We start from the raw sequence: 27,561 nt of genomic DNA on the forward strand, positions 1-27,561 counted from the left end.
TGAGACACGGAAGAGCTCGGGGTCGCACACATGCACACACAAACTGACGGAGTCTCTCGCACCTCGCTGAAAGTTACAGCGATCATGCAGTTGGAGGATAAATGATTAATGGTGTTCGGAGGGAAAGAAGAACGTCTTCCGCCGCAGAGAACCAGAGAATGACTGACAGCAGGATGAAGAGAGACGCCTGGGAATATAAACCCTCACCTCACTGTCCTTAACAGAGTTTAGCAGGGAAACTCATTACTGCTATAAACTTTAAAGTTTATATCACTGCGAAATTACTAGAAACAAACTGCAGTAACAAGTATTAGTCATGAACCATAACCATTACAACAGACAGAAAAGATATTACTGTAGTATAATGATATTTTACACTGTATACATTTTACATTTTGTGTCTAGAGGCATAAAATCACAAATAGGCCTATAGCATGATCATTTTATTCTTAATGGTTGCACAAAAAAGCCTTGCCAAGATTTTCTGCCATTGTGTATTGGCTCTATGACAAACTGCCTTTGATCCTCTACTGTAAGTTGCTTCGGACAAAAGCGTCTGCTAATGCATTAATGCAAATGTTAAAACACACTAATCTGCTACACATCAGAAATTAACTGTTTTGTTATTTGCAATGTTGTCTAAATGTTTGAATGGCCGGATTCGTTATTAACATCAGTGAACATTTAAACCATTGAGCCACTAATAAATGCGAGCGTCTGGCGCCATCTGCTGGAAAAAAGAGAACACTACACTCTCACACTAGAGCCACATTACATTACACAAACTACTCTGATCTTCCTATCATAATAAACACATATACACATTGCTAATTATTTTAAAAACATTTTTTTGCATAATTTAAAAATACAAAATACTATAACAAAAACAATTATGACGGCCGCTGCCGCCTTGTGGCCATATGCTGTCAATTCTATTCCTCAAATAAATGAATACACATACATATTAGATTCTTATGAGGGATATTAATATGTGAACAGAAAAACAGCAAAAGACCAGCAAATAGAATTTTTTATGTACTTCTTCATGTTTGAGATAACTGTATATATATATATATATATATATATATATATATATATATATATATATAATCATTGCATGAGAAGAGATGACTGAATTTGATCCGGGGATGCACTGACTGATGTGCACCGCTAGATGTCAGCAGTGAATCTCATCTACAGTCATGCATCAAAACTAGTTCAGAAGATTTAAGTGTACAGGTGGTCAATGTGAAAATCATTTCTGCAGTAAAAAACAAAAAATGCACAAGGAAATAGTGATTCGTTTAAAAAAGTGAACATTTTCTTAATTGTTAATACTTCTTTTATATTGATAGTTGAGTTTTAAAAAGAAGGTTCAAATGTCTTGTATTGAATGCATGTTTGACAGGAAACGCTCAATTTGATAATGAGGTCAAGATTTTGTTTATTAATTGCATATGAATTCTAATGTATTACACAGTTTTAACAAAACCTAATAAACTTAATGTGATGCTTGTTTGTCAGTGTTAACATAAAACAGGTCGGATTTCTGCACTCAAAAAAACATCATGGGATGGTTTACTATTACCAATTTAATTCTTTTTGATTTTAATATTTTGAAATTAGATTTTTTTTTAATCGCATTGATTTGTTTGTAAGGAAACAATAACTATTATTAAGTATAAAAGCATAAATATAGCTCGCTGTTAAATATGGGCAAGCAATATTCAGTTAAATAAAATGTATGCATAATGTATAACAAATGTATAACAAATACACTGGTTATTGAGTATTTAGCATTTACAAGTACGATAGACAGACATGCATCAGTTTAAGTTTATTCGTTCATGTTAAACCTGTGTCATCCAGATGGATGGAAATTTTATGTGTGGATTAAAATACATTAATCTTAATTTTAAACATTTATGCATCATTTGATGTATTTTGATCAGTGTTTGTGTCTCATGGAATCTGTTTTAAAAGTCAAAAGTTTCACAGAAGTGCTTTCTGCTCACTGCATATGAATCAATTCATAATACGTGCCCAGTGTGATCAACTATTAATTTCGCAGAAGTTCCTTGCATCTGTGAACAGGTTATTATTAACATATCAAATTACCTGGCGTTTATTGATCACAATATGAATATCATCACTCGTTTCCACTGCTATGTCTTTAGACTTCACAGAATTCAACTTTTAAGTAAGTAATAAAAGTCACAATCTCTGTGTTTACTGTGAAGAGGATTTGATTATGTGTGATTAATTTTTCATTTGTAGAGGAATGTGTTCAATATCTCTGCAGATATTTTTCAGTTATATCAGCGACACAGAACATACAGACATATTGCCTTTGCAAAAACAAAAAGATAAAAGGTTTGTTGAGAAGCATCGGGTCTGAACTCAAAAAGCTTGATGTAATTTGAGTTTTCCAGCGAGAGGCTTAGGAGAAATGTGGTTCTCGAGTTTCAGAAATGTCATCTGTGTGTCAGATTTGTATTGTCATTACCTGTGGGGTCGTGACCCTGAATGTGGCCCCGCTGGTGGGTGTGGAGGGCCGCGGTGAGATGCTGTTCTGGGCCTGAGCTTGAGCCAGAGCCTGCTGAGGAACCATCACCAGCTGACCCATCTCCGTCCGGACCAGCACCATCCCTGAAACACACACCAGTCATTCACCTCTGACCTCGGAGAAAACCCAAATCCTCATCCATGCATGAAAAAAAATGACAATCAACGAAGCAAAACTGTGAATAACTCAAATTCCAAGTAATCTTTTGGTTTTGTTTTTATCTTGCATATGTGTGTCTGATGTCTTTATGTGAATGCATTTCCCCAAAAACAATAAATTCAAAATAGCATTTGGGTAAATGACATGAAATCATTTTAATAAGTTGAGAATGTGTATATCTTCCAACAACAAAAACAAATATATAGTAAAGCGTCACAAAAAGCATCCTGAAACATAAAAAGTTTCAGCTGAAGCTTTTCTGAAACCAAAATTTTAATTCAGATTTTAACTAATTATTATTCTTTGCATTTTTTTGTTGGATGTCTTTATCTGTGTGGATTTCCATTAAAAGTAAATTAAAAATAGCATTGGATGACAAGAGGGCAGTTGTTGCTGGACTTGCAACCCGAAGGTTGTGGGTTCGAGTCTCATGTCTGGCAGGGATTGTCGGTGGGGGGATGAATAACCATAATACCACGACTGAGGTGAGGCAACGAACGGTGTGTATACTTCGATGGGTTAAATGCAGAGCACAAATTCGAGTATGGGTCACCATACCTGGCCACACTTCACTTTCAACTTTCAAATACTCCGACTTGCTGAACACTTTCTCATTTAAACCTCATTTGTTCAGTCTTCTGTTATATTATGCATGCAGATTTAACATTATTTGCAAGACTAAATGCAATACTGTAGTCATTTATCACACCACAGGACCATATAAAATAAACTCAATAAATGAACTCAATAAAAACCCCATTCAAAGTCAACTCTCAAGCTGAAAAAATTAGAGAAAAATTGAATGAGAAAAGAAATATTTTACATTTTAATATTGCTAGAAATTCATGGATTCATGAGATATTCTTATTATTTAAAAAAAGATTATAATTGTTATTTTTATTTCATGTGTTTCCTGTTAGAATTATTTTAAGAATATTTTTAAGTTATTTTATGTGAAGAAAAATGTATTTTAAAAAAATATCCTATAAAAAAGTCTTATAAAACAAAACCACTGACCCATTAAACCGAAGATCACACAGTTAAACTCAGACAGCTTTTTTCCTGATCTTATAATAATGATCAGTGATTTAGCTAAAGTTCAGATTTGACTGGGTTACCAGCAACAGGTGAATCTGTCACTGTCAAGGCTTTATATTAGTACTGAAAGAAAGGACAAATTAACTACTGATTCATCATGAATCATTCTTGATCATTAAAAAAATGATTTCTCTTGCTAGACTTGAAACATTCATCTGTGAACAGTGTAAAAAAAGTCACTTGTAAGATATCAAGTCACTTTTTGATCAGTTCTGCTCCTGACTCCAAACTGACTCAGTTTTGTGCGTCATCACCATCAAACTCATCAGACAGCATCCAAATGACCAATGTAAAGTTCATCTACAGTTATCATTTAAACTCCAGATGTGTTTTAGGTTCAGATCTCTTTACGGTCACCTTTAGCAAAAACCACCTCAGTGTCGATGAAACAAATGTTACTGATGTTGCATTAAAGGCTCTTCAGATCAGTGTTTCTGGGGTTTTCTGAAGTATGAGAACATCAGTGCTGCCGCTCCAGAACAGATCTGATCAACTCACAAATGCAATTTACATCAATATCATCTGGTGTGAGGTTTGTTCACAAATACTGGAAATGTGTACATAATTCATAGAGGAATAAAGTATCTGGAAATCTTTAAGTGTCACTATATTATATGCAAAATGTTACATAAAATATCAAACAAGCATATGTGTCTGAAACAAACTTCTCAAGTTTCAAGCAAAACAATTGAGAAACAAAGTTTCAAATTTAGTCATTTCTGAGAAAAAAAAACTAAAAACACTTTGATGGTTTTTAAATCTTTCAAAAGTTCACCTTAAATTGGAACAACACTTTTTGGTCCATAACGGAACCAAAATGTTTAAGTCTTTATGTTCAGACACATTTAAAAAAAAATTATGCTTGTCTTGTGATGTCAGGGGGGAAAATTACGTCAAATGGTTCTGTTTAAATGCTTGAAAGTCTTAAAATATTATATAATAAAATATCATATGCAGACACAAATATAAATTGTGTCTGCATAGGAATTTAATTTTTTTTTTTTTTTTTTAAAAGATCAATTAAAGCGGATAGTGAAGGAAGAACATCACATGTTAAAAAGCATAACAGTGTTACTGATGTGTTAACAGCTGACTGATGTGCAGAATAACACACAAGAAGAGTTTTCATGTGGGTCACGTGTTTAGCTCACTACATCACACCCAGACTTCCAGCTGTGTTCTTTCAGAGTTTGCATCACTTTACTGTTATTCTAGCATGTGGGAAAGAGTCGTGAGTACCTGGAGGGATGGTGAATCCGGGCGGCAGCTGTATTGTAGTTTGTTGCTGCGGTGGTCTGACAATCAGCTGCGGCGTTACGACCCTCTGCTGCGCTGGCGTCTGCGTCTGCGTCTGCGCAGGTCTGATGACCGGAGCCGCACTGACACTGACAGCGGGTTTGACGGGAGCTGCTGTGGCCGCGGTGGGAGGCGCAGAGGTCGCCGCGGGTTTCGCGTTGTTCGCGTCCGTGGGTGGTTTGCTGTGGTTGACCTGCGCGCCCGCCGCTCCGATCCGCGCGCCCTGCTGGACCAGCGCTGACACGGACGTGCCGTTTCCATTCTGCGCGATGCTGGCGATAATGTGACGCGGGAGTCGGTGCAGCGCGATGGTGGGCGTCCCGCGGTCCAGCGTGATCGCCTGCGGGTTACTGGACACGGTAAAAGTCGCGCTGCCCGGGCTGGAGGTGCTGGGTGATGCTGATGCTGCGTCGCCTCCGTTGCCGTTGAGACTGTGGGATGCTGCGGAGCGCAGCGCGCGCGTATTCCCCGGGTGCTTCTTGCGGGTGTCCCTCGGGCTCTCACCTTTGTTGCCGGGTGCAGGAGCATCGGATGCTGCTGCTGCTGCTGCTGCTGTAGTGATGATGATGATGCTGCCGTGCGACTTCAGAGGGCTCTCCTTCTCCAAGGCTTTGGAATGCTTATCCGTGCTGGCGTCTTTCGGGTCGGAATCCGGGTTGCGCGCAGCTTTCCGTGCGTTCTGCTGCTGCTGTGCTTGTTGTTGTGGTTCTGATGGAGAGTCTACAGGAGCAGGCAGCTGCGCTGTTCCTCCTGCCTGCTGCTGCTTCGCGCTGCCCGGGCGCGCGTTCTCGGGCTGCGCGGCGGGCGGCTCGCTCTGGCCCCCCAGCTGAGACTCCAGCGAGCCCACCAGATCACTCACGGCTTTCTCGTCCACCTCGGAGAAGAGCATGTCTTCCAGAGGGTCGGAGGCGCCCGCCATGTTCGCTCTGTGTGTGATGGGCTGTCTGCTGGTGCGCGTCCACGAGCGCGAGTGCGCAGTCGTGTTACTATGGCATTGTGGGAATGGATGTGACGTCAGAGGGCCAAAACCAAACAGTTGTCGCCCGTTACAACTCAAGATACTACACGAGTTGATAGATAGATAGATAGATAGATAGATAGATAGATAGATAGATAGATAGATAGATAGATAGATAGATAGATAGATAGATAGATAGATAGATAGATAGATAGATAGTGCAATGTTTTAGAAACGTTTTATTAGTTTTGTGAATGTAAAGGGAACGTTCCATTTTAGAATTTGGCAAAAGTTGTGGGAATGTTACTTTTGAATGTTCTCTGAACGTTCTGAAACAAGTAACATTAAAAAAAATGTAGCAAGAGAAACAGAATTTAAAGATAAACGATGCAGACATTTCAAAGATTAGCACATATAAGAAACTCAATTATGGTGGATAGGTTTATGATATCGAGCTTCTGATATCAAATCTTGTAAATTCAATACTTGGATAGACTTTAAACCGTGTTATGTAGTTATTGCTCTGATGTTTCAGTGTACAGTGTCCTTCAGTTATGTTGTTGGTTAGCATACGTAATTGCATCAACAAATTCCTCAGCTCTCCTCGTTGGCTATAACTGAGATCATATAGTTTATTCTGAACAAACATTGCGTTTCACAGGCTTTAACTATTGCAGGAGCTGTCGATTGGGCGGGATTATTGTTTTCACTTTTATATTATAATATAATGTGCAGATGCACGTGTGCATGGGGATATAGAATACTCCTTTTATAGCCATTTACGTAAAAACTTCTAATTATTTACTTCCCAATCGAAATACGCATTTTACATAATTCCCAAAACGTACTGAAATCTCGCGATACCTCCGTGAGGGAGCGTCGGGGACGCGTTTCCCAGCATGCATCTCGGTTCAGTTTCGGAGGAAAATGAATTCGGCCATGTCGTGTTAAACCTCAAGCTGAAACAAAACGATATCGAATTAGCGAAAAGCAGCTTTAAGTCCGATAAAACCGCACGCGCAGAAGATCAAAGGAGTCGAGAAGCCGTGCACGAGTGACTTCGAGCCGAAAGATGAGCGGAGGGACGCCTTACATCGGCAGCAAGATCAGTCTGATCTCAAAGGCCGAGATCCGATATGAAGGAGTCTTATACACGATCGACACTGAGAACAGCACTGTGGCTCTGGCTAAAGGTACGAAGAATAAACACACGCATATACTCACAATTACACTAGATATATATATATATATATACACCTACATAAGAGATTTACACACAAATCAGATATGGGCTTATTAACTGTTAGAGCTGGCCTAATGTAATCAGATACACAGTAAATATACTTGGAGCACTGGTGAGCAGAATATCTAATTTTGCAAGTTGTGTGGGTGTTAAGGTTTTCCCCTCTTGGTTTTGTTTTCTAGTGAAGTCCTTTGGCACTGAGGACCGTCCCACGGACAGACCGATCCCTCCTCGAGAGGATGTCTTTGAGTACATCATATTCAGAGGAAGTGACATCAAAGACCTGACGGTGTGCGAGCCGCCCAAACCCACCTGCAACCTTCCTCAGGATCCCGCCATCGTGCAGGTGAGCGTCACGCGTTCAGGTGTATCTGCAGAACAGAAGACAGAGTGATTATTGACCTGTTTTGTTCTTGTGTTTGTGTGTAGTCTTCTCTGGCATCCAGCGCTGGCCCCGCGGCTCCTTCCTTCCAGTCGTACGCCCCGTTCAGTCGGGCCCCGTACAGCCAGTTTAGCTCCAGTCCGATGGTCCCGCAGCCGTTAGGAGCTGTGGTCACCGCTGGTGAGTTCACACTAACTCTTGTAGACGGTGTTCAGAAGAAAGACAGATTGTTTGAATCTATGCCAAATAACACATTGAAATGTTTTAAGGCAAGACTCTACCGGCAAAACCAAGCACATGTCAATTTCAGTTCCACAGTTTTTTTTAGACTAATTGAGGAGGAAAAAAAACAAGTAAATGTTTCCTTTTATTTTCGTCTGCCAGATTTCAATCAGAGTTCATATCTTTGAAGGCTATTCTCTCGAAACCAGTTTTTCTGCTCTTACATACAGCAGCCGTCACAGTTTTATTCCTTTCTATCCACCTTTCACAACGCACAAGCTGGGAATGTGAAGAATAACAACTCATAGTAAACCTTAAAACTGTTTGCACCACAAACCATAGTGTTTGTAATTGAGATAATACATTAAAATAATACGGTAAGACATACATTTTTAATAACAAGCTGGAAGCCAGTCCCATTTTTTATGGCAAGAAAAGGATGGATATTAGTATGGTCTAGTATCTATTGGTTTCACCTGTGGTGTCTTGCCTTGTCATTAAATTGTAAACTTCCTTATGACATGGCATAAGAAACAGTGCAAGTTAAGATAATGCCTGGCCTTTAGATATATGATAGGATAGATTGACAATATGTTCAATAAAATATACAATATAAGTGCCTATTTGCATAAAGTTTGTTTTGAAACGTTTTATATTGCACACACATAATATGTGCCAATAACCAGAGAAAACAAAGTCGATTTTTTACCGTTTCAAAACCGATGTGTTCAACTTCATTATCAGTCTAGATTTTGTCAGTACAGTAACACTTACCTGGAGAGGACTTTTCTTAAACTTTAAAGAAATATTGACAAAGGCAAACTGTCTGAGTGAGCATTGGTTAAACAAGTGGCTCTTATGTGAGCTTCATATGAGGCGTTTCTCTCCGAGTGTGTGATGTGTTAAAGCTCACACTTAAAGTTGTGCACTTCCTCCCCTCACAGGAAGCAGCTCAGGTCCTGCGTTCGGTAGCGAGGCGAGCACTAACGCCCCTCTGTCCCAAAGCTCTGCTCTTCCCTCACGCTCTCGCTCGCTGAGTGCTACCAAACCCGAAGGTAACCGGAGAACCCACGCTAACGTGTTACGAATGGCTTTAGTGTGTTCGACTTTTGGTAGACGGCATGTGTCTTTGCTGCGACACAGTTTCATGACTCAAGTGTCATTCTTCTCTGGTCTGTTTGTAAACTGCGTTCTGTGAAGACAACATGAAATCAAAATAATAATAGATGCTGGTCTTTTTGTGCATGATTCATCAGTGCGCATTTATTTGAAAGATATGTTTTTTCATATAAATGCATTGTAAATTATGCTCCTTTCGTGTTGTCTTAAAGGAATAGTTCACTGAAAAATGAACATGTGCTGAAAAAGTACTCCAAGATGTAGATGAGTTTGTTTCTTCATCGGATTTGGAGAAATGTAGTATCGTGCTCACCAAATGATGCTCTGCAGTGAATGGGTGCCGTCAGAATGAGAGTACAAACAGCTGATAAAAACATCACAAGTAATTCACACCACTCCAGTCCATCATTTCACATCTGGAGAAGTGAAAAGCTGAAGTTAAAGACACTTTTTCCTTCTTAATCTTATCTCAACTTTTTTCCCTTTTCGTTGCAATTAATTTGCATATTGTACATATAAATACAAGTTTATATTAATAATTGTGACCTCACAGTCCCCAGTGTCTATCATTTAAACATGTTTACATCTATCAGTGTCTTTCTGGACTCGATGGATTTGTTTCTTACTTCTTGCAGAGGATCCACTGGTGAGCGAGTGATGTTAAATTTGATCAAATCTGTTCCCATGAGGAAACAAACTCACATTTTCAGCAAATTGTCATTAGTGAATGAACCATTTCTTAAGTTCAGATACAGAGCTGCACTGACATTTTCCATCTTCTAACTCTTGTCCACATTGTCGTGTTGTTGTTTTTTGAGTCTGAATTGTGTCCTCTCGTTCAGGTCGTTCGAGCCCATCTCTGGAGCCTTTAAGGAAGACCCCGACCCTGGAGCATGCGGTCCAGACGGCCCCAGTCGCCCCGTCTGCGGCTGCATCCAGTACAGTGAATCAGAGGAGCTCTGGAGTGAGCCGACCCGCTTTCAACACCCAGAAATCTGCTGAAAACCAGGAACAAAAAGGTGAGAATCAGGGCATTGGAAAACGATAAGCATAAGAGTTTAATGTGCATGTATAGCTGAAGAAGAGTTTTTCACCTGCAGCTATTAATTGTGATATCTGTTGTTCAGCTACAGCGTCTGATGTTCAGAGGGTTCCTCGGCCAGAATCAGACTCAAACAGGCCTGATAACAAAGACCCAAACAAACGGCATTCTGGTGGTGAGCCGCTTTAAAACTCCTGTTCTGTGTTTGCATAAACATGATCATAAGCGTCATTTGTGATCACGGTTGTTTCTCTCTCTAGGTGGCGCTCCTCCAGTGAGAAAGGGGCGGGGCAGTGGTGGCGGAGGTGGCGGTCAACATGGGCGGGGCAGGTTTAACGGGCGTAGAGATGGACCAATGAAATTTGAGAAAGACTTTGACTTTGAGAGTGCCAATGCACAGTTCAATAAGGAAGAGATCGACCGCGAGTTCCAAAACAAACTCAAAATTAAAGGTGCGATGTGGGAATACTGTTAATATGTTACATCAACACAAACCAAGAGTGCAGTGTTGAGTGCATTGTTAGGTTGCATTTTTAATGTCAGTATTTTAATGTCCCTCTGTGCTGCAGATGAGAAGAGTGAGAAACCGGAGAAGACTCTGAATGGGGAGGAGAAGACCGATTCAGGCGTGGAGACCCAGAACAGTGAGAGCAACGCTGATGAGGAGGATCCACTGGGACCCAACTGTTACTACGACAAATCCAAGTCCTTCTTCGACAACATCTCGTGTGATGACTCCAGGTGAGAACATTTTTAGTAACCTTGATTCTTGATTCGATACCGATTTGTTTGGAAATAAAATGTGTTTTTTTTTTAAGGAGAAGAAACTTCTCATTTGATAACCCAAATTATATATAGCAAAGTAAAAAAGTAATTTAGTAAATTGCATACAAAGCAGTTTTTGTACTAAAATTAGTTTTTTACTTGTAGTTTTCTTTGTTAAATTTCTAGTGTTTGTTGTTGATTGGGAGGAACTAAAATACATGTTTGTAGTGTTTGTAATGTCTGTAAACACTTAATCAATATAACTAGTACATATAATAGCAAAAGTCTGCTCTCTAGAGATTTTTTGTTTGTTTTTGTCTCGTTGACTAACGAGCTATGGTCACTGAATGGTCATATTATTGATGTCTATAGACAAATGAAAAGAGTACCAAAACAAATTTTAGTGACAATTGACCATTTTAAAGCTATGACTTTGTTTTTTTTATCAGAAGTAATAATGTACAGTTTTATTCACACTTCAACTGAAAACAGAAATAGCATATTAGTCCAGTTTTCTGTAAATAAAAAAAGTTAGCATCATATCTTGTCTGAGCTGGTTCAAACAGGGTGTAAATGCTTTTGAGTGATAGTAATTTGTTGTTATTGTAACTGTGAATTAATCATCGTATGCTCTTCTGTCTTTTCTAGAAAGGAGAAATCTGGAGGTGCTTTTGGAAGGTGCAGTCTTTTACATACATGTATAAATGTTTTGAATGTGTTTATGAAGCTACGCTTGTGAATTCAGGGCAGTCAGAGAAATTCAGATGGTGTTGCACCGGATTATTATTTGAGATGGAAATGATTCTTTGTGAGTGGGATCTCTTAAAAAAAAAAGTTATTACAAACAGTTTTAAATATTTAAGTTAATTGGTCAGAAAGTGTTGAAAAACCTGATCAAATAATATATATTATATAATAATATAAAATATACATATTTTAGCACTCACTATTCTAATCTTTTTGTATTCTATTTTCTTTTCATTTATTATACAACTATAAAAGAAAATACCTTTAACACTAGCTTGCTCTATTCTTTTTCTATTCTGTTTTCTTTTTATTTATTATATTATTTAAAAGCCCTTGCTTTTAGTTATTACAAACAATTACAAATATTAAAGTTAATTGGTCAAAGTGTTGATTAAATAATATAACTGAAGCAACAGAAATTAGTGTTAGCTAAGTCAGCTTAGTGTTTTCAGGTTGCATTTAGACGATTAGGTCTAGTTTTATCACAGTCACAGAATGAAACCTTTCATTACAAATGTATCCATGGCATCTTATAAAGCAGCTGTTTTTTTATATCAGGATCTAAATCTAGCTCACTCCGAGATGAATGTCACGTAAACATGTTGCAGATTAGACAGGCATCCTGCCAAAGGTGGATTTCAGGGATTGCATCTTACACAACAGCAGAAGTGAATGACACACTGTTGAATTGCTTTCTGATGTATTTTTGGTTCTCAGGGAGCGGAGGCAGACCTGGGCTGAGGAGAGGAGGATGAACGCCGAGACGTTCGGGATTCCGCTGCGATACAATCGTGGACGTGGTGGTTTCCGTGGGAGAGGCGGCGGCGGCGGCATGGGCTTCCGCGGGGGCCGCGGGCGAGCGGCTAGCAGGGGTTCGTTCATGCCCTCCCGCGGCGGAGGATTCAGAGGCGGGTTTAGAGGCGGCAGAGGAGGACGAGAGTTCTCTGACTTTGAGTACAGGGTTAGCACTTCCTCACTTCCCACAGTAATGGACCCTTGTCCCATGTTTCTCATGCATTCCCATTTGCTCCAATAGCAAAAATCCACAATAGCTTTTTTTATGACTTCTCAAAAGAGGTTGAGAAAATTTAGTCAGAAGAGAGCTGTTAGAAACTCTCATGCAGCAGCATTAACTAGCTTTCAGTCATTTAAAGACAATATAATACCAAGTTTAGTGTTATATAATTGAAGATTATTTATAAATAACTTTTTTTTAAGTTTCCTGATGGAAAAGCATTGTCACAATCTGTGTAAAAGGTCCATCTCAAATATTAGGGATCTGTAATGTGTTGTGTAAAACTATTTCAAAATCTTTTCTGGGCAACACTTTAGAATAGGGAACACATATTCACTATTAGCTAAGAGTTATCCCTGCTTATTAAGTTATTAGTTAGTGAGATAGGTGTTCAGTTAAGGTGTTGAGTAGAGATCTAAAATTTGGTTATGCTAATAATATGCATGCTAATAAGCAACTAACGAGAACGGATCGTTAAATTAGGTGTTACCCATTTTTGGTCATGCAAATACAATTAGTCAAGAAAGCATACACTGTTTTATTTTGCCAAGGCAACATTTCTCATGTTTGAAAAATAACTAAAATTAAATTAAAGCTACCGGTATTTAAACATGAAAAATGTAATGTTTACATATGTATATAAAGGCTCATAAAATTGCAAAAACTTTTAATAAAGATAAAACCTTATTAAATATTATAATAGTATATAGAAAACACTAAAATAACACTGGTTGTTGTGACTGTATCATTTTCAGCCAATTAGAGGTTTGGCATTTCATCTTATTTGTCTGATATTGGAATATTGGAGTTTTTTTACCCCCAAATTAAACACGTTCTACTCTAATGAAATAAGAGTAGAATTATTTAAATCTCTAAATTTAAATGCCTTTCTAACGTTCGTCTCTTCTTGTCCGTGTCTGTGTGTTTGACATTTGTTTCAGAAGGAGAATAAAGTGGCAGCGTAGTCCGACCTGAAGACCAGATCCTCCCAGCAGCCAAGAATCTCCGATCATCACGTCTAGATTAACGCTTTGGTTTCGACTCCTGACTAACGGGAACTGCCTCTCTCTGTTTAACACCAGCGCAGGCCTCGCCTGCCTTCAGCTGGACACAAAGCTTTGAGTTCATTTCCTCCTTTCTTCCTTTTCTAGAAAAAGAAATAAAAACATTTGCTGGTTTTTGGAAACGTTCGATCCGCATTCGATACATTCAGAAAGGAGAATGTGTGCACAAGATGCCGTCAAACTTCCGTGGAAAGATGATGATGATTATTATTATTATCTAGTATTTTCGCATCAACTTTTAGTTCTTTTCGTAATATAGAGAGGAAGGTATGTGATAATATTCAGTGATGTGTACAGAACCCAGCTGATACTGTGAGCGCTCCTCAGTCATAGCTTTATTATGCCATGCGGGTTTTTTTTGGATCTGTTCTCTAATGTCTTTTGAAGCACCAAAACCCAGTCTAGAGGCTGCAGGGTTTCATTCTCATAAAACATTGGTGCTTTTGCTTCATTTAGTAGTTTGACATGGTTTGTAGTACTAGTACATTTTTAGTTTTAATTAATTAGTTTATTTCAGCCCCCAACAGCGCTTTTTTTTTTGTTGGTTGAATAGTCTGGTCAAGCCTGGTTTACGATTGAATGTATTGATGAATTTAACTTTTGTTTTTGTCCTGAAGTCCTCCTCTCTCTGCCACTCAAAACAGAAAGTTTGTTTCACCTTGCTGTTCTTCTCTTTAAAATGTATTTTGATATCTGAGTGCCACTTATTCTTGCCTTTTGATGTCAATTATGTAAATTTAACTAAGAGGGCTTTTTGATATAAACTCAACACAAACTCTGAAGGATGACCATGCCAAGAAAGATCCCGAAACCCTTTAAAAACCAGATTGGATGTCGAAATTGTGTTCATGTGCACTTTAAAGACAAACGACGCCTGTGTAGAGTCACACGTGATGTGCGGCGGTCTATATTTGATGTCATTAAGCTCATATACCAGAAAGTGATTTGGTTGAATTGTGCAAGAAGGTTTCTCACAATGTGCAGTATTTCAGTATAGATTCGAGAGGACGGATGCATCGTGTAGCTCTGTAAAAACATTCGACGTCACATTTGAGGCTCAGTGTAAACGGGAGGCGAGTTTCACCCGAATTAAGTGTCCATAATGCTTCAATGAACCCCTCTATTGTGAATAGTTCTGTTTCCTGTTTGATCCACTTGTATGTTGTTGTATGTGAAGTTCGATCCCGTCTCTCCCCTTTGAATGACACGGAAGCACTAGTTCCTGCACTGTTGGATGGGAGTTCATTACTTTTCTGTGTGCTTCATATTTTTAATTTGTGTTTCAGAGATCCAAAGACTGAATTACGGATGACATTTGGAGGAGAATTGCTCTTTCTCAGCGGGTTTATTTTTATCACTGTTTCTTAGATTTGGCATAAACTAAGCCACCCCCTTTAAAAGCACTACTAATTGCAACACGCAGGCAGCTAGTGAAACGCAGTCTGACCGATCACTCAGAACAGGGCATGATGGGAAACCTCTAAACGAGTGGCTTAATTTGGACTGGAGTGAGATCACGCCTGATGCCACGATGAAGTCGAAGCGGACCTTGTGTGAGATGTTAAACTGGACAGATGTGCAGAATGTGTCGTGTATTACAGGGTTGATGTGATTTTTTTTTTTTTTTTTTTTTCAGAACTCTGGAGGAATTTGATTGGCAAGTTTTTGTTTAGTTTTTCTGAATTGGAGCAGTTGTACATGGTGTGCTCTTAGAGGGCTTCAAACAGGTTTTTATTCAACAAGAGAAATAAATAGTTGTTCAATATCTTCTGTGTGTGTGTGTGTGCTTGTTTATCATCAATAAACATGTATGCAAACAGAAAGAATTAATTAGTAGCATGTGCCAACAATCCAAGTAAAAAATTAAAGGGTAACACTTTACAATAAGGTCTCATTTCTTACCACAGTTAATCTAATTAATAACATATATTCGTTTTGAGTGTTACAGGATAATGAAAATAGACAAACATTTTATCTTTCACATAAAAGCTTCAACTTTTTACTTTGAGAATTAAAAATAATTAATTTATTGGTTGTCTTATAACTTTGTCATAGTATAAAAAAGTTCACGGTGCATTCGATTTAACACAACTTTTGACTTTGAAAATAACATTAATAACGCTATAGATGTGTTGTTCATGTTATCCAATCCAGTATAAAGAGTCAAGTGTTTTAAATGTAATTTATAGGATTTTTTTTAATACTATTGGGAATATTAAGAAAATACATTCTTGATTCTGTAAAAAAATGAGAAAAGTCATGCAACGAGAAAACTAAAATGTTAATATTCGTTCTATACTCAAAACATGACAGTGATAAGCAAAAATATCACAACAGTTTTATTATTATTATTAAAGAAAACCTATGAATGTCACTATAATAAATTAATTAACAACAATTAATTTCCTCATTCTAGAAATTTCAAAGCAGTTGCAGAGTGGCCAGATTAAAATATATATGTAATTTATATTTATACATTAAAAAATGAATAAATATAATTTAATTATATAAATTATAATTATTTTAATAATTTCTTGTTTGCATTTTCAGCCACAAATTTAATTAATTTTGTTAGATTATTTCAATATAAATGAATTAGAATTTTTTTATATTTAAATTACATAAAATAATGTAAATCAACATAAAATTGTATAATTATAGTTCTCTTAAATTATTTTATAATAGCAATTTAAATATATAAATTAAATGTCCTGTTTCAAAAGCAGATACTGAGGGGTTAGGTTAAGAAATATACATGTCTAGATCTTAACATTTTAATTCTGTTCTTTTAAACATCTGTAATATTTCTGATAGGTTCTAAGCTGTGGTTACTGATTGAGAAACACAGTTCTGTGTAATACATAACTCGTATTATGTTTTGGATTTCATATCGCCATATTGACTGGAAAAGGCGTCAGTGCTGAAGTGGCCTGCAGGCGTCAGTAATGAAGCGCGTCAGTAAAGCCTTCGTCCAGCAGAAGAAACGCGTCGATCTGACTCGACGGAGACGGTTTGTTTACCACCCAATAAAATGCTGGAATTCATCGATTTGTTCTTCTTGGTTCGGGATCTCTGAAGCCGTTTCTCTCATCTAACGCTACACAAGATAGGAGCGTCGGTGCTGAGAACTCGGAGTCTGTAAAATGTCTGTTGTTTTTGTTCCCAAACGGCAGCGCGGAAAAGAGCAAATTAACCAGGAGACAATTCAAAGAGTGAGTGGACGTTTCACTCCTTAATACGGTCACGGGCGCGCGCACAGTTCGGTTATTTACGAGAAAAATATCAGCATTCTATAACCAATCTCTCAGCTTCACGTTTCCGGGACTGACGGAAGCGCAACGGACGACTAGTTCCGTCACTCAGCGCGGTGTGTGGCGTGTTTTCAGTAACTTACAGAGACGTCTTCTGAAGGTTTTCCACGTCTTCAACTAGAACCGCTCCCTTCGATTCGCAGATATAGAGATTAAACCGCTGTCCGTTGAGATTTGAAAAATTAATTCGCGCCACTTCTGTATGCTGCAGTGTGAACGCGAAAGTTCCAGAGTCGCGCCTGTTTTTAAATACGCGAACGATTGAAATGATCGATTTAAAAAAAATTGTGTATACTTAGAATGTAATCATTGTTTAAAGAGTCAAATCACAAACTCAACATTAAGTATATAATCTTTATTCTTTTCAATAAGTTGTTCTATAAAAAACGTGCAAATATACAAGTTAATTTATTGCAAAAGAAAATGTGTTAAACATAAAAGGAAAATATAAAATCTAAACAAGGGAATGGAAGATAAAATAATAAACTTAGTCTTGATTTATAGAGTTTAAGAGGTTTCACAGTGTGGCCAATTCCAACAATAAAGACTTAAAATCTAATTAGTGTTGAGAATTTTGTTAAAGTAAATTTTAAACTAAAATAAATTACGTTTGATAATAACTTTTAGTTATTCCATAATGTATATCTTTTAAGTGAGTGTTAATAATGTCATAATTGTGACATACCACACACTCATTAACATATCCATACTTATTCAGCAAATTGAAGACAATTAGCCTTAAGTCACTTATGAGATATAAAAATGTTAAAGCCACAGTTGTAGAAACAGCCAGTGGAAGAGGCTTTGAAATAATCATGAAGAACTCAAGTATATCTCTGGTGCAAAAAAATAAAAATACAATCTTGACCTACAAAATTAGAATGAACATTTGAAGTAAAAGTGACTAGCATACTAACTAACTGGTGTTGTGTTTTCCAGCTGCTGGATGAGAACGATCAGCTGGTGCGATGCATCACCGAGTATCTGCAGAAAGGCCGCGCTACAGAGTGTGTGCAGTGCGTGAGTTTCATCCATCTGTTCTCTTCAGATGCTTTAGTGCATTAATAAAAGCTTGTGCTCAATCGTCTCCACAGATACCAGCAGATTCTGCACCGCAACATTGTGTATTTGGGAACCATAGCTGACGCCAGCACAGAGATCCTGCCGGAGACTCAGACCTCAGACGACACCGCCAGTTAGATTTGCTGCTAGAAGGAGTATCACATATGTTACAATAAATGTGAGTGTACAGGTGTACATTCATATGAGTTAATATAGAATGAAGTCATTTCTGTGTCAAGTGTTGCACCAAACATAATTGGGAAAAAAAAATTCCCTTTGATTACAACTGTAGTTATTGCAATTAAAATTGTGTTTTGTTTAACCATAGAATCTCATTGGCTGAGAGAAAAGACACTCCGGATGTCCGTTGGGGAACATTGTTTTTCTGCAAATAATTTCATGTTTTTACTTCAATGCTTTGTATAATACATGCATTACAATAAACACTTGTACTTTAACATTTAGTCTGAATTTGATGATGCTTTCAGTCATTCATAAAGCATATTTTCAGCTCCTTTTAACATTTTACCATGTTTAAAATCCATTCTGCAGTAAATTCTAATCCAATTCCATCTGTCTCTACATATTTATGCATTAAGCAGACGCTTTTATCAAAAGCGACTTACCGTGAATTCAGGATATATATATATATATATATATATATATATATTTTACCAGACATATACAGGTGCTTCTCAAATCGGAATGTCGTGAAAAAGTTTATTTCAGTAATTCAACCCAAAATGTGAAATTTGTGTATTAAATAAATTAAATGCTCACAGACTGAAGTAGTTCAAGTCTTAGGTTATTTTAATTTTGATGATTTTGGCTCACATTTAACAAACAACCACCAATTCATGATCTCAACAAATTAGAATACTAAATAAAACCAATAAAAAAAATAAAGCATTTAGTGAATTGTTGGCCTTCTGGAAAGTATGTTCATTTACTGTACATGTACTCAATACTTGGTAGGGGCTCCTTTTGCTTGAATTACTGCCTCAATTTGGCGTGGCATGGAGGTGCTCAGTTTGTGGCTCTGCTGAGGTGGTCTGGAAGCCCAGGTTTCTTTGACAGTGGCCTTCAGCTCATCTGTATTGTTTGATCTTTTGTTTCTCATTTTCCTGTTGACTGTAGCCCATAGATTGTCTCTGGGGTTCAGGTCAGGTGAGTTTACTGGCCAGTCAAGCACACCAACACCATGGTCATTTAACCAACTTTTGGTGCTATTAGCAATGTGGGCAGGTGCCAAATCCTGCTGAAAAAAAAAGCTGGTCAACAGAAGGAAGCATTAAGTGCTCCAAGATTTCTTGGTAAACGGCTGCAGTGACTTTGGTTTCCAAAAAACACGATCAACACTAACAGATGACATTGCACCCCAAATCATCACAGACTGTGGAAACTTAACACTGGACTTCAAGCAACTTGGGCTATGAGCTTCTCCACCCTTCCTCCAGACTCTAGGACTTTGGTTTCCAAATGAAATACAAAACTTGCTCTCATCTGAAGAGGACGACTTTGGACCACTGGGCAACAGTCCATTTCTTCTTCTCCTTAGCTCAGGTAAGACGTCTCTTAACAAGAGGAATACAAAATTCCAAATTTCTTGACACGTCTCTGTGTGGTGGCTCTTGATGCCTTGACCCCAGCCTTAGTCCATTCTTTGTGAAGTTCACTCAAATTCTTGAATCGATTTTGCTTGACAATCCTCATAAGGCTGCGGTTCTCTCAGTTGGTTTTCTTCCAAACATTTTCCTTCCACTCAACCTTCTGTTAACATGCTTGGATACAGCACTCTGTGAACAGCCAGCTTGCTTTGGCAATGAATGTTTGTGGCTTACCCTCCTTGTGAAGGGTGTAAATGATTGTCTTCTGGACAACTGTTAGATCAGCAGTCTTCCCCATGATTGTTTACCCCAGTGAACCAAACTGAGAAGACCATCTTAAAGGCTCAGGAAACCTTTGCAGATGTTTTGAGTTGTTTAGATGATTGGCGTCTCACCATATTCTAATTTGTTGAGATAATGAATTGGTGGGTTTTTGTTAAATGTGAGCCAAAATCATCACAACTAAAAGAACCACAAAAACCATAAAAGAACTTCAGTCTGTGTGCACTGAATTTAATACAAGTTTCACAATTTGAGTTAAATTATTGAAATAAATAAACGCTTTCACAACATTCTATTTTTTCGAGAAGTATCTGTATGTCTTTATATTGTATTTACACTGTTTGGTTAACCCAAACACATTACAGTCATGCGAATGTGGAGAAAATGTGAATACTAAAAAGGTATGCAAAAGGAATCAAAGACGACATGAAAGCAGATGTTATGTTATATATTTATTTTTTGCATTGCTGGTACACTTGGAAATAATCAGTTGCCAGCTCTAGTGAACAATAAGCAACATAAGCCAAGCAGTCGCCCCTCATGTCTTCCGTCAGGGCAATGTCATTTCTTTCTTTTTAATTTTTTTAACTCTTTAAACGTTTTTTTGAAGCCACTAGTAAACCATGTTGACACAGCTGAGAAATGTTGAGCATTACAGTCCGAGGTCATCGAAGATGTTTAATAAAAAAAAAATGCCTAAACCGTTTGGGAGAAAAACACGGACGAAGCAACGAACCTACATTTTGATTGTGCAAAGCACAGAACTATAAAAAGATATATTTATATACAGCAAACGATTCTCTGTAAACATGGTAAGTATGTTAATTTTCAGAAAACATGGTCATATCATAAATACAGGCAACATTGGCATCGGCAAACGTCACAAAATTAACATTCTGGGCTTTTCAGATGCAGCCCGAAACCACAGAAACCAACAGGAATCTGGGCTCAAAATGACCAAAAAAAACACACCCCTATCCAACCATAACCATTTATTAGTGTTTATAATGGTGTATTTGGTAACCTCTGTAGAAAGAAGGTACAGTTAAACTCTAGGAAAGAAAAGAAATGTGCTTCACATCTTGGGAAAATAAGGTTTTACTTAATAATACGCCTATATTACGCTAACTTATAGAAGAATGGTATAATGTGTAAGAAAATACAAAAATAAGATTAATACTGTTAATATAATAATATTTGTACAAGAAATATATCGTATTTGAAAGGAATACATGTTATTTTTATGGGAAGTGTTAGTGTCGTTCTGAAGAATGCCAATGGGAAAATGAACGCGTTTGACCGTACAGAAGGGTTTGTGCTTTTAATAAAACGTTTTTTTCTCTTTTTTCTATATAGAACCACTACTACGGCTCCCAAACGGCATTTCTTTTGTATTTCAAGCACCATTTCCCCCTCTAAACAATACTTTGGTTAGAGAAAATATCTGCAAGTGCTATTCAAAACAACATGGCACAAAGTTACAACTAACATCCTTTTTTACTTGTATTTTTATATATATTTTTTTCTCTCTCAGATGTTGAAAAAGTAGTGTATTTCTTTCAAATTACACCTCTGCTATGATTATTATTTTTCTGCCGAGCCTGCTCAAAGCCTCTTCATAAAAAGTAAATTATAGTTATTTTTATTTTATTTTTTTTAGTCATTTACAAGCTATGGAACAGTAGCTGAGAGCTGCAGTCCGCGTCGTCCCACGTGACATTTGGCAGTTACAGCTATTTAAACACAGTATCGTTATGTAGGACGTCCGGTTAGCAGACCGGGACGTCCGAATCTTCATAATGTGGCTGCGATAGTGCGCTGTGAGTGAGCAAAGTGGCCATGCATCTTGAAAAAGTCGTGTAAACTCGGAGCCGAACGTCGCTGCGAGACTGAAGGCTTCAGTCGTGCCGATGCGGCCGCCAGTGAAATGGTCCGACTAGCTGCTGTTAACATGAACCATGCATTGTTTGGACAGCGTGGAAGGCAGTAACGTTCTGTTCGGTGATGTTTGACACGCATCAGTGTACAAAAATGTTATTGACCACTATGTTAAATGCAAATTTCCCTATAAAAACACTTCTAGTTTACAAGGTTGGAGTCTAGTTTAGGTTCACGGCACACCAGAAGATCAAGGTTTCTACGACACCGTGTTTCGATAATTAACATCCTCCCGCTTCCCCAACATAACCGAAAACTCTTTATAAAGTTTCTCAGTGGTGTCCCACCCAAAGCATTTAAAAGCTCAACTGGGTTGACATCCTGAGCATTACTCAAAATACATGAAAATGGTTGGTGACCTCTCCCAGCACAGGTCCAGCTCAGTACTGGTGCAGGTACGAGGGTCGATGCTCGGGTTTGAGTGGAAAGGTTTTAAAGCCTTTGCTCAGGATCTTGTGCTGAGAAACCTGCTGCTGCTGTTGCTGCTGTTGTTGTTGTGTGAACGGGAAGCCAGGGGACATCCCGGAGGATGGAGGGCAGTCATTGGCTGTTGACCACACAGGAGACTGCAGCATTTGCATGGAGTCACCCCATTGGCTAGAGGGGATGGTCATCTGGTAGAGGGAAGAGCTGGGATTGGGCATGGTGTTGGTGTGTGAGGAGTGCTGCCAGGGGGCCTTAGGAGGCCAGGTTTTAGTTTTGCTGTCCTGTAACACAAAGAACACAAAACATATTTAAATTACAAAACATATTTGCATTTTATCCAAAGCGGTACATTCTTGAATGCAATGAAAGTCCTGGGAATCAAAGCCATGACCTTGCATCCTGATAATCAAACCCTTGACCTTGTATATTGGGAATCATACCCATTACCTTAGATCCTGGAAATCGAATCCATGTGCTAGGAATCAAATTCTTGACCTTGCATATTGGGAATTGAACTCATGACCTTACATCCTGGGAATCAAACCCATGACCTTTTGTTCTGGGAATCGAACCTATGACCTTGTGTCCTAGAAATCCAACATATGGGAATCGAACCCATGATCTGGGAATCAAACGCATGACCTTGTGTCCTAGGAATCGAACATCTGGGAATCAAACCTATGACTTAGCACACTGGGAATCAAACCCATGACCTTGTGTCCTAGGAATCGAACATTTGGGAATCAAACCCATGACCTAGCACACCGGGACTCAAACCCATGACCTTGTGCCCTAGGAATCAAACATTTGGGAATCAAACCTATGACCTAGCACACTGGGAATCAAACCCGTGACCCTACACTGTCAGCACCATGCTCTACAATTTGAAACTTCATACAAAGCAAAACAATACCAATGTGCAAGAAACACATAATAGCACAAAGATCAATGACAAATGCTGATCCTCAAGATGATGAAAACATTTTAACCTATTTAAAAAGTTTTCACTTAAGTTTCAAAGTTTTTAGTTTCTGATAAATATAATTGTCTATTCATGGTGGTCTGATGTTATTCAAGTCTTTTAAAATACTTTTTAAACAAGTGGCTAATAAAAAAAAGTCCAAAGTTTCAATTATATCTATTGCACAAATATTGGCAGTATTAATCTCATTTTTGTATTATGCTACACATTATACCATTACTCTACATGTTAACATAATATAAACTTAAGTGAAACATTTTCCCAATGTGAGGCACATTTTTCAAACCCATGACCGAACTCAATACAGAATGTTTTCTAAAAGATGCTAGACTGTTGTCTCAAGTTAATTTGACAGCATTTTTGTTACAGTTTGTTACAGGAAAACATCCACTATAACTCCACCTCTTATAGTGATGATATATATACACGTGTGTGTGTGTGTTTATTGAGTCATTAGTACCTGGTTACTGTCGTCACTGGTGTGGTGGAGAGGAGGAGAGGGCAGAGTGCACACTTCCTGTTCGCCACAGCTGTGTTTCCTAAAAAACACACTCAACATGAGGGACACACTCATCTCAAACACACCGTCTTGACAAAATGTTTTGGATAGAAGTGTCTGATGAACAATTTAAACTCTTACCGTCTTTGTTTAACAGCCGCCACCAGGTCAGGCCCGGAGAACATGGAGAACAGACTGTCCCCATTGGCTGAGGACGCCTCGTCACTCGAGCTGGCCGAATCCCCCTGATTGGCTGACCAGCCGCTGTTGACCGCCTCCCTGCTCCGAAACAAACATCGATATCAACACATAGAACTATTAAATGCAATATTTACACTATGGTTCAAAAGTTTGGAATTATTGTTTCTTTTTTTTATATGTCTGTCCTGTTCACAAAGGCAGCATTTATTTAATCAAAAATATGGTAAAAAACGTTGAAATATTATTACAATTTAAAACAGCCATGTTTTACATGAATATCTGTTAAAGTGTAATTTATTCCTTTGATGCACAGCTGTATTTTCAGCATCATTCCTCCAGTCTTCAGTGTCACATGATCTTCAGAAATCATGAAAATATAATGATTTACTGCTCAAGAAACATTTCTGATTATCATCAATGTTGAACACAGTTGTGCTGCACAGTATTTCTGTGGAAACTGTGATGCATTTTATTTTACAGGATTGTTTGATAAACCGTTCAAAACAGCATTCATATGTAACAGTAATCTTTTGTAGCATAATAAATGTCTTGGCACAAAAATACGAATCAGCATTGATAATCAGAAATGTTTATTGAGCAGCAAATCTGAATTTTAATTGAATTAAACTTGGATCTTAAATTTGTATACTATTTCAAATTAATACAGATTTTTTGAGGGCATCCTTGGTGTTCAAAAGCATAACTATTCCAAAACGGAAGTGCGTGACTGCAAAAGCAGCAGAGTACGAGGAGAGTTAGACTTTTCCATAAGCAAAATTGCAACACTAACATTTGACTTGCAGGTGTTTGATTGTCAATGAACACATTTCCTAGCATCCAAATTGCAGGAGATGAATGATGCTGGTCAATGCTAGTGTTTGTTGTGCAACAGAAAAGATCCCGATAAATGGATTTTAGCATGTAGTGCAGAAAATATCAGTATTTTGACTGTATTTTGTACTTAAAAATTAAATGCATCAGAAATCAGAGCTGTAGGAGTTTCCAAGTTGCACGTCTGACTTCAAGTGCAGATCTACTGGACTTTACCATGTAAGAAAATGGAAACTGAAATAATTAACATTGATAAGAAACATTGATGAGATGCTGTGCTGTGATTGGTTGGAGCGTCTCACCCCTCGCTGTAGTACTCTGGGTGTGTCCAGCCCCTGTGCTGCTCGTCTGGGTGTGGCCAGTTAATGCGGGTGTTGCTGGGCCGGCGAACATGCTGCGCCTGCCGTTTCTGCTGCATGGCCTGATTGACCCCGGCAACATAACGTGCAAACTCTGGATCCGAGCCCACTGACAGAGAGAGACAGAGAGAGAGAGAGAGAGAGAGAGAGAGAGAGAGAGAGAGAGAGAGAGAGAGAGAGAGAGAGAGAGAGAGAGAGAGAGAGAGAGAGAGAGAGAGATGCTCTTTGTTTAAACTGTTCAGCACAGCAGAAACACATAATAGAGTCCAATTAAACACACACACACGTATGCAGACCAGTATTGCACTAAACTGACCTGCTGCACCACAATAACCATTACATACATACACATACAGTATACAGATATTGGCACATTCAACTATGCATTAATGAGAAAACACTTTTGAATAATTAATACAATTGTGCTGTGATGTGCCAACCCCTTATATTGCATGCATGTGTGGGAATCGAACTAAATGCATTACATAAAAATTACACTATCAATTTGATACATTCTTTTAGATCCTCAGTGAAACAAGGGCTAGTGGGCAATATAAGCTTAAAAACAAAAAAATAAAACAAAAAACATTAAAAATACTATTGAATGATGATATGGTCGATGTAAACATTAAAAAAAAATTTGAGAGTTGTCCAGAATCTTGAGTTCTTACTGTTAACTAAAACTAATAAAAATTTATAGTTGGAATAAACCTGAAATAAAATATAAATATTAGATGAAACAAAAGTTATAAATGCTGCCTTGGGAACTAACAGAAATAAATGATGTACAAAAATGACTAAAACTGAAAAAAAAAATCAAATTAAAATAAAGTATAAAAATATATATATAAAAAAAACTAAGACAAAAAGAAAAAAAAAGATAATAAAAATATACATTAAAAAAAGTGTGACAGTTCAAGCTAAAGACACAATCACATACACACACACGTTCTTATAATGTAAATATACATAAAGTGTCTTTTTACCTGGGACTGTCACACATTTGAACAAGTCTTTATCTGTTTCTGAAAAAAATATATAATTTTATATTTTTTTATCATTTTCATTTTTCATTGTACTTTTGTCATATTAGTTTTTATATATTATTAATAATTCTATTAAGCTTTTATCATAAATAACTAATATATATATATATATATATATATATATATATATATATATATATATATATATATATATATATATATATATATATATATATATATATATATATATATATATATATACACACACACACACACACACACACACTGTAATGGCTTAAAGTAAAATAATCCAAACTTTCATTCTCTTTCATGCATCAGAGTTTTGCTCTGATCCTCTACCACTACAAAACCAACGATGAACCCTTCTGAGCTGACCACTCTCTGCTCACCTGCAGGGTCAAAGGGCATGGAGTCTCCCAACACCCCGAACAGACTCTGGTCACTCTGGTCTCGGTTGGGCCAGGTGTTGTTCCGGGGTCCCTGCGGGGGCTTGTGGCCGAGCATCTCAGACATCATGCTGTCCATGTACGTACCGACCAGCCCCAGACTGTAGAGGTCAGAGCTGAGGTCAGGCAGGCCCGGGGTGGGCCACTGCGTCAAGGGCCCGATGGGCGACAGGCCTCCTAAAGGACCCTGGGGCCACTTGCTGGGGACTCTTGGCTGCGGAGGCTGCTGGGAAGAGAGCTGTGGGGAAACGGGTGATGTTTGCTGAGGCTGACCGATCGGCTGCAAGAGATGCTGGTAGAACGGCAGAGTCTGCGAGGTCGGCTGCGTTTGCTGCTGTTTAGGCGGTGAAGGAAGCTGCTGTTGCTGCGATTGTTGCTGCAAGGTTTGTGCCAACATTTGAGACACTTGAGACTGTGAGGGGGGCGGAGCCGCTCCGCTGGGCGGCTTCAAGTCGGCCGCATTCGAAGACGCCACCGAGTTCCTCCTCTTCACCAGCGGAGACGCCTGCTGGGATTTCCCCATGTTGAACCCCGACAGGAAGTCGATGACGTCTTGCATCTCCTGGTCGGTGGGCAGGTTCATGCCCTGCTCGTCTGCGGACGCTCCGTTGGCGATCTGCGCGTGGCTGGGGTCAGGTGTGCAGGGCATGCTGCTCATCTGCAGGAGGCTGTGCGGGCGGCTGGATCGGTCGTCTGAGCTGCCGCTGCTCCGTGACGGGGTGCTCGGGATGGAGTAGCTGCCGCCTGCGCTGGAATTAGACGAGGCTTTCTTGGTGAAGCGTGAGGTGAGTTTGGAGATGGTTTTGGGGAGGCCGCCGGAGGATTTGGTGCTGTTCCCCGGAGGGAGATCGACAGGGCCGCCGTAATCAGTCGTGTCTCGTTGTAGCTGGATCTGAATGGTGGGCAAAGTCTGTTCCCTGAAACACAGAAACAC

The 27,561-nt window shown here is 38.5% G+C and overlaps 4 protein-coding genes across 15 annotated transcripts in view; 2 read left to right on the top strand and 2 right to left on the bottom strand.

Annotated features, from left to right (window-relative positions):
- LOC127934168 (transcription initiation factor TFIID subunit 4) overlaps window positions 1–6,137 on the bottom strand; it is a 69,636-nt gene extending 63,499 nt beyond the window's left edge. Inside the window, exons 1-2 of one of the 2 annotated variants that reach the window (XM_052531365.1) lie at window positions 5,063–6,137; window positions 2,507–2,649 (exon numbers count right to left, since the gene is read on the bottom strand). In XM_052531365.1, coding sequence (XP_052387325.1) covers window positions 2,507–2,649; window positions 5,063–6,038 — 1,119 coding nt within the window. In that variant the 5' untranslated portion in view covers window positions 6,039–6,137. The remainder of the gene's footprint in view (window positions 1–2,506; window positions 2,650–5,062) is intronic. The other variant, XM_052531366.1, reaches the window with a different exon arrangement.
- A 685-nt stretch (window positions 6,138–6,822) lies between these two features.
- Window positions 6,823–15,441, top strand: lsm14ab (LSM14A mRNA processing body assembly factor b). Of its 8 annotated transcripts, none has more exons than XM_052531368.1 (11): window positions 6,841–7,270; window positions 7,503–7,666; window positions 7,750–7,882; window positions 8,869–8,979; window positions 9,886–10,062; window positions 10,171–10,260; window positions 10,346–10,537; window positions 10,655–10,826; window positions 11,499–11,528; window positions 12,315–12,558; window positions 13,557–15,441. In XM_052531368.1, exons 1-11 carry the CDS (start codon window positions 7,150–7,152, stop codon window positions 13,575–13,577), a joined length of 1,455 nt encoding a protein of 484 aa, XP_052387328.1. In that variant the 5' UTR covers window positions 6,841–7,149; the 3' UTR covers window positions 13,578–15,441. The 8 variants fall into 8 exon arrangements, with proteins under 8 accessions (XP_052387335.1, XP_052387330.1, XP_052387328.1 ...); XM_052531369.1 differs by having other exon boundaries at window positions 6,854–7,270; window positions 10,177–10,260; window positions 13,554–15,441; XM_052531367.1 differs by having other exon boundaries at window positions 6,884–7,270; window positions 13,554–15,441.
- A 1,191-nt stretch (window positions 15,442–16,632) lies between these two features.
- On the top strand, window positions 16,633–18,507 carry ss18l2 (ss18, like 2). Of its 3 annotated transcripts, none has more exons than XM_052531397.1 (4): window positions 16,633–16,888; window positions 17,927–17,994; window positions 18,082–18,227; window positions 18,378–18,507. In XM_052531397.1, the coding sequence occupies exons 1-3, from the start codon at window positions 16,820–16,822 to the stop codon at window positions 18,185–18,187; spliced, it is 243 nt and encodes an 80-aa protein (XP_052387357.1). In that variant the 5' UTR covers window positions 16,633–16,819; the 3' UTR covers window positions 18,188–18,227; window positions 18,378–18,507. The 3 variants fall into 3 exon arrangements, with proteins under 3 accessions (XP_052387357.1, XP_052387356.1, XP_052387355.1); XM_052531396.1 differs by having other exon boundaries at window positions 16,638–16,888; window positions 17,927–18,003; XM_052531395.1 differs by lacking the exons at window positions 16,633–16,888; window positions 18,378–18,507 and adding an exon at window positions 17,183–17,826 and having other exon boundaries at window positions 17,927–18,003; window positions 18,082–18,267.
- Window positions 18,508–20,377: 1,870 nt separating this feature from the next.
- LOC127934181 (granule associated Rac and RHOG effector protein 1) overlaps window positions 20,378–27,561 on the bottom strand; it is a 33,419-nt gene continuing 26,235 nt past the window's right edge. For both annotated transcript variants that reach the window (XM_052531393.1, XM_052531392.1), the window contains exons 10-14: window positions 26,571–27,544; window positions 25,118–25,283; window positions 23,925–24,062; window positions 23,745–23,823; window positions 20,378–22,583 (exon numbers count right to left, since the gene is read on the bottom strand). In XM_052531393.1, coding sequence (XP_052387353.1) covers window positions 22,257–22,583; window positions 23,745–23,823; window positions 23,925–24,062; window positions 25,118–25,283; window positions 26,571–27,544 — 1,684 coding nt within the window. In that variant the 3' untranslated portion in view covers window positions 20,378–22,256. The remainder of the gene's footprint in view (window positions 22,584–23,744; window positions 23,824–23,924; window positions 24,063–25,117; window positions 25,284–26,570; window positions 27,545–27,561) is intronic.

The sequence above is a fragment of the Carassius gibelio genome, chromosome A18 (assembly GCF_023724105.1).
Source record: "Carassius gibelio isolate Cgi1373 ecotype wild population from Czech Republic chromosome A18, carGib1.2-hapl.c, whole genome shotgun sequence".
Taxonomy (NCBI): Eukaryota; Metazoa; Chordata; class Actinopteri; order Cypriniformes; family Cyprinidae; genus Carassius; species Carassius gibelio.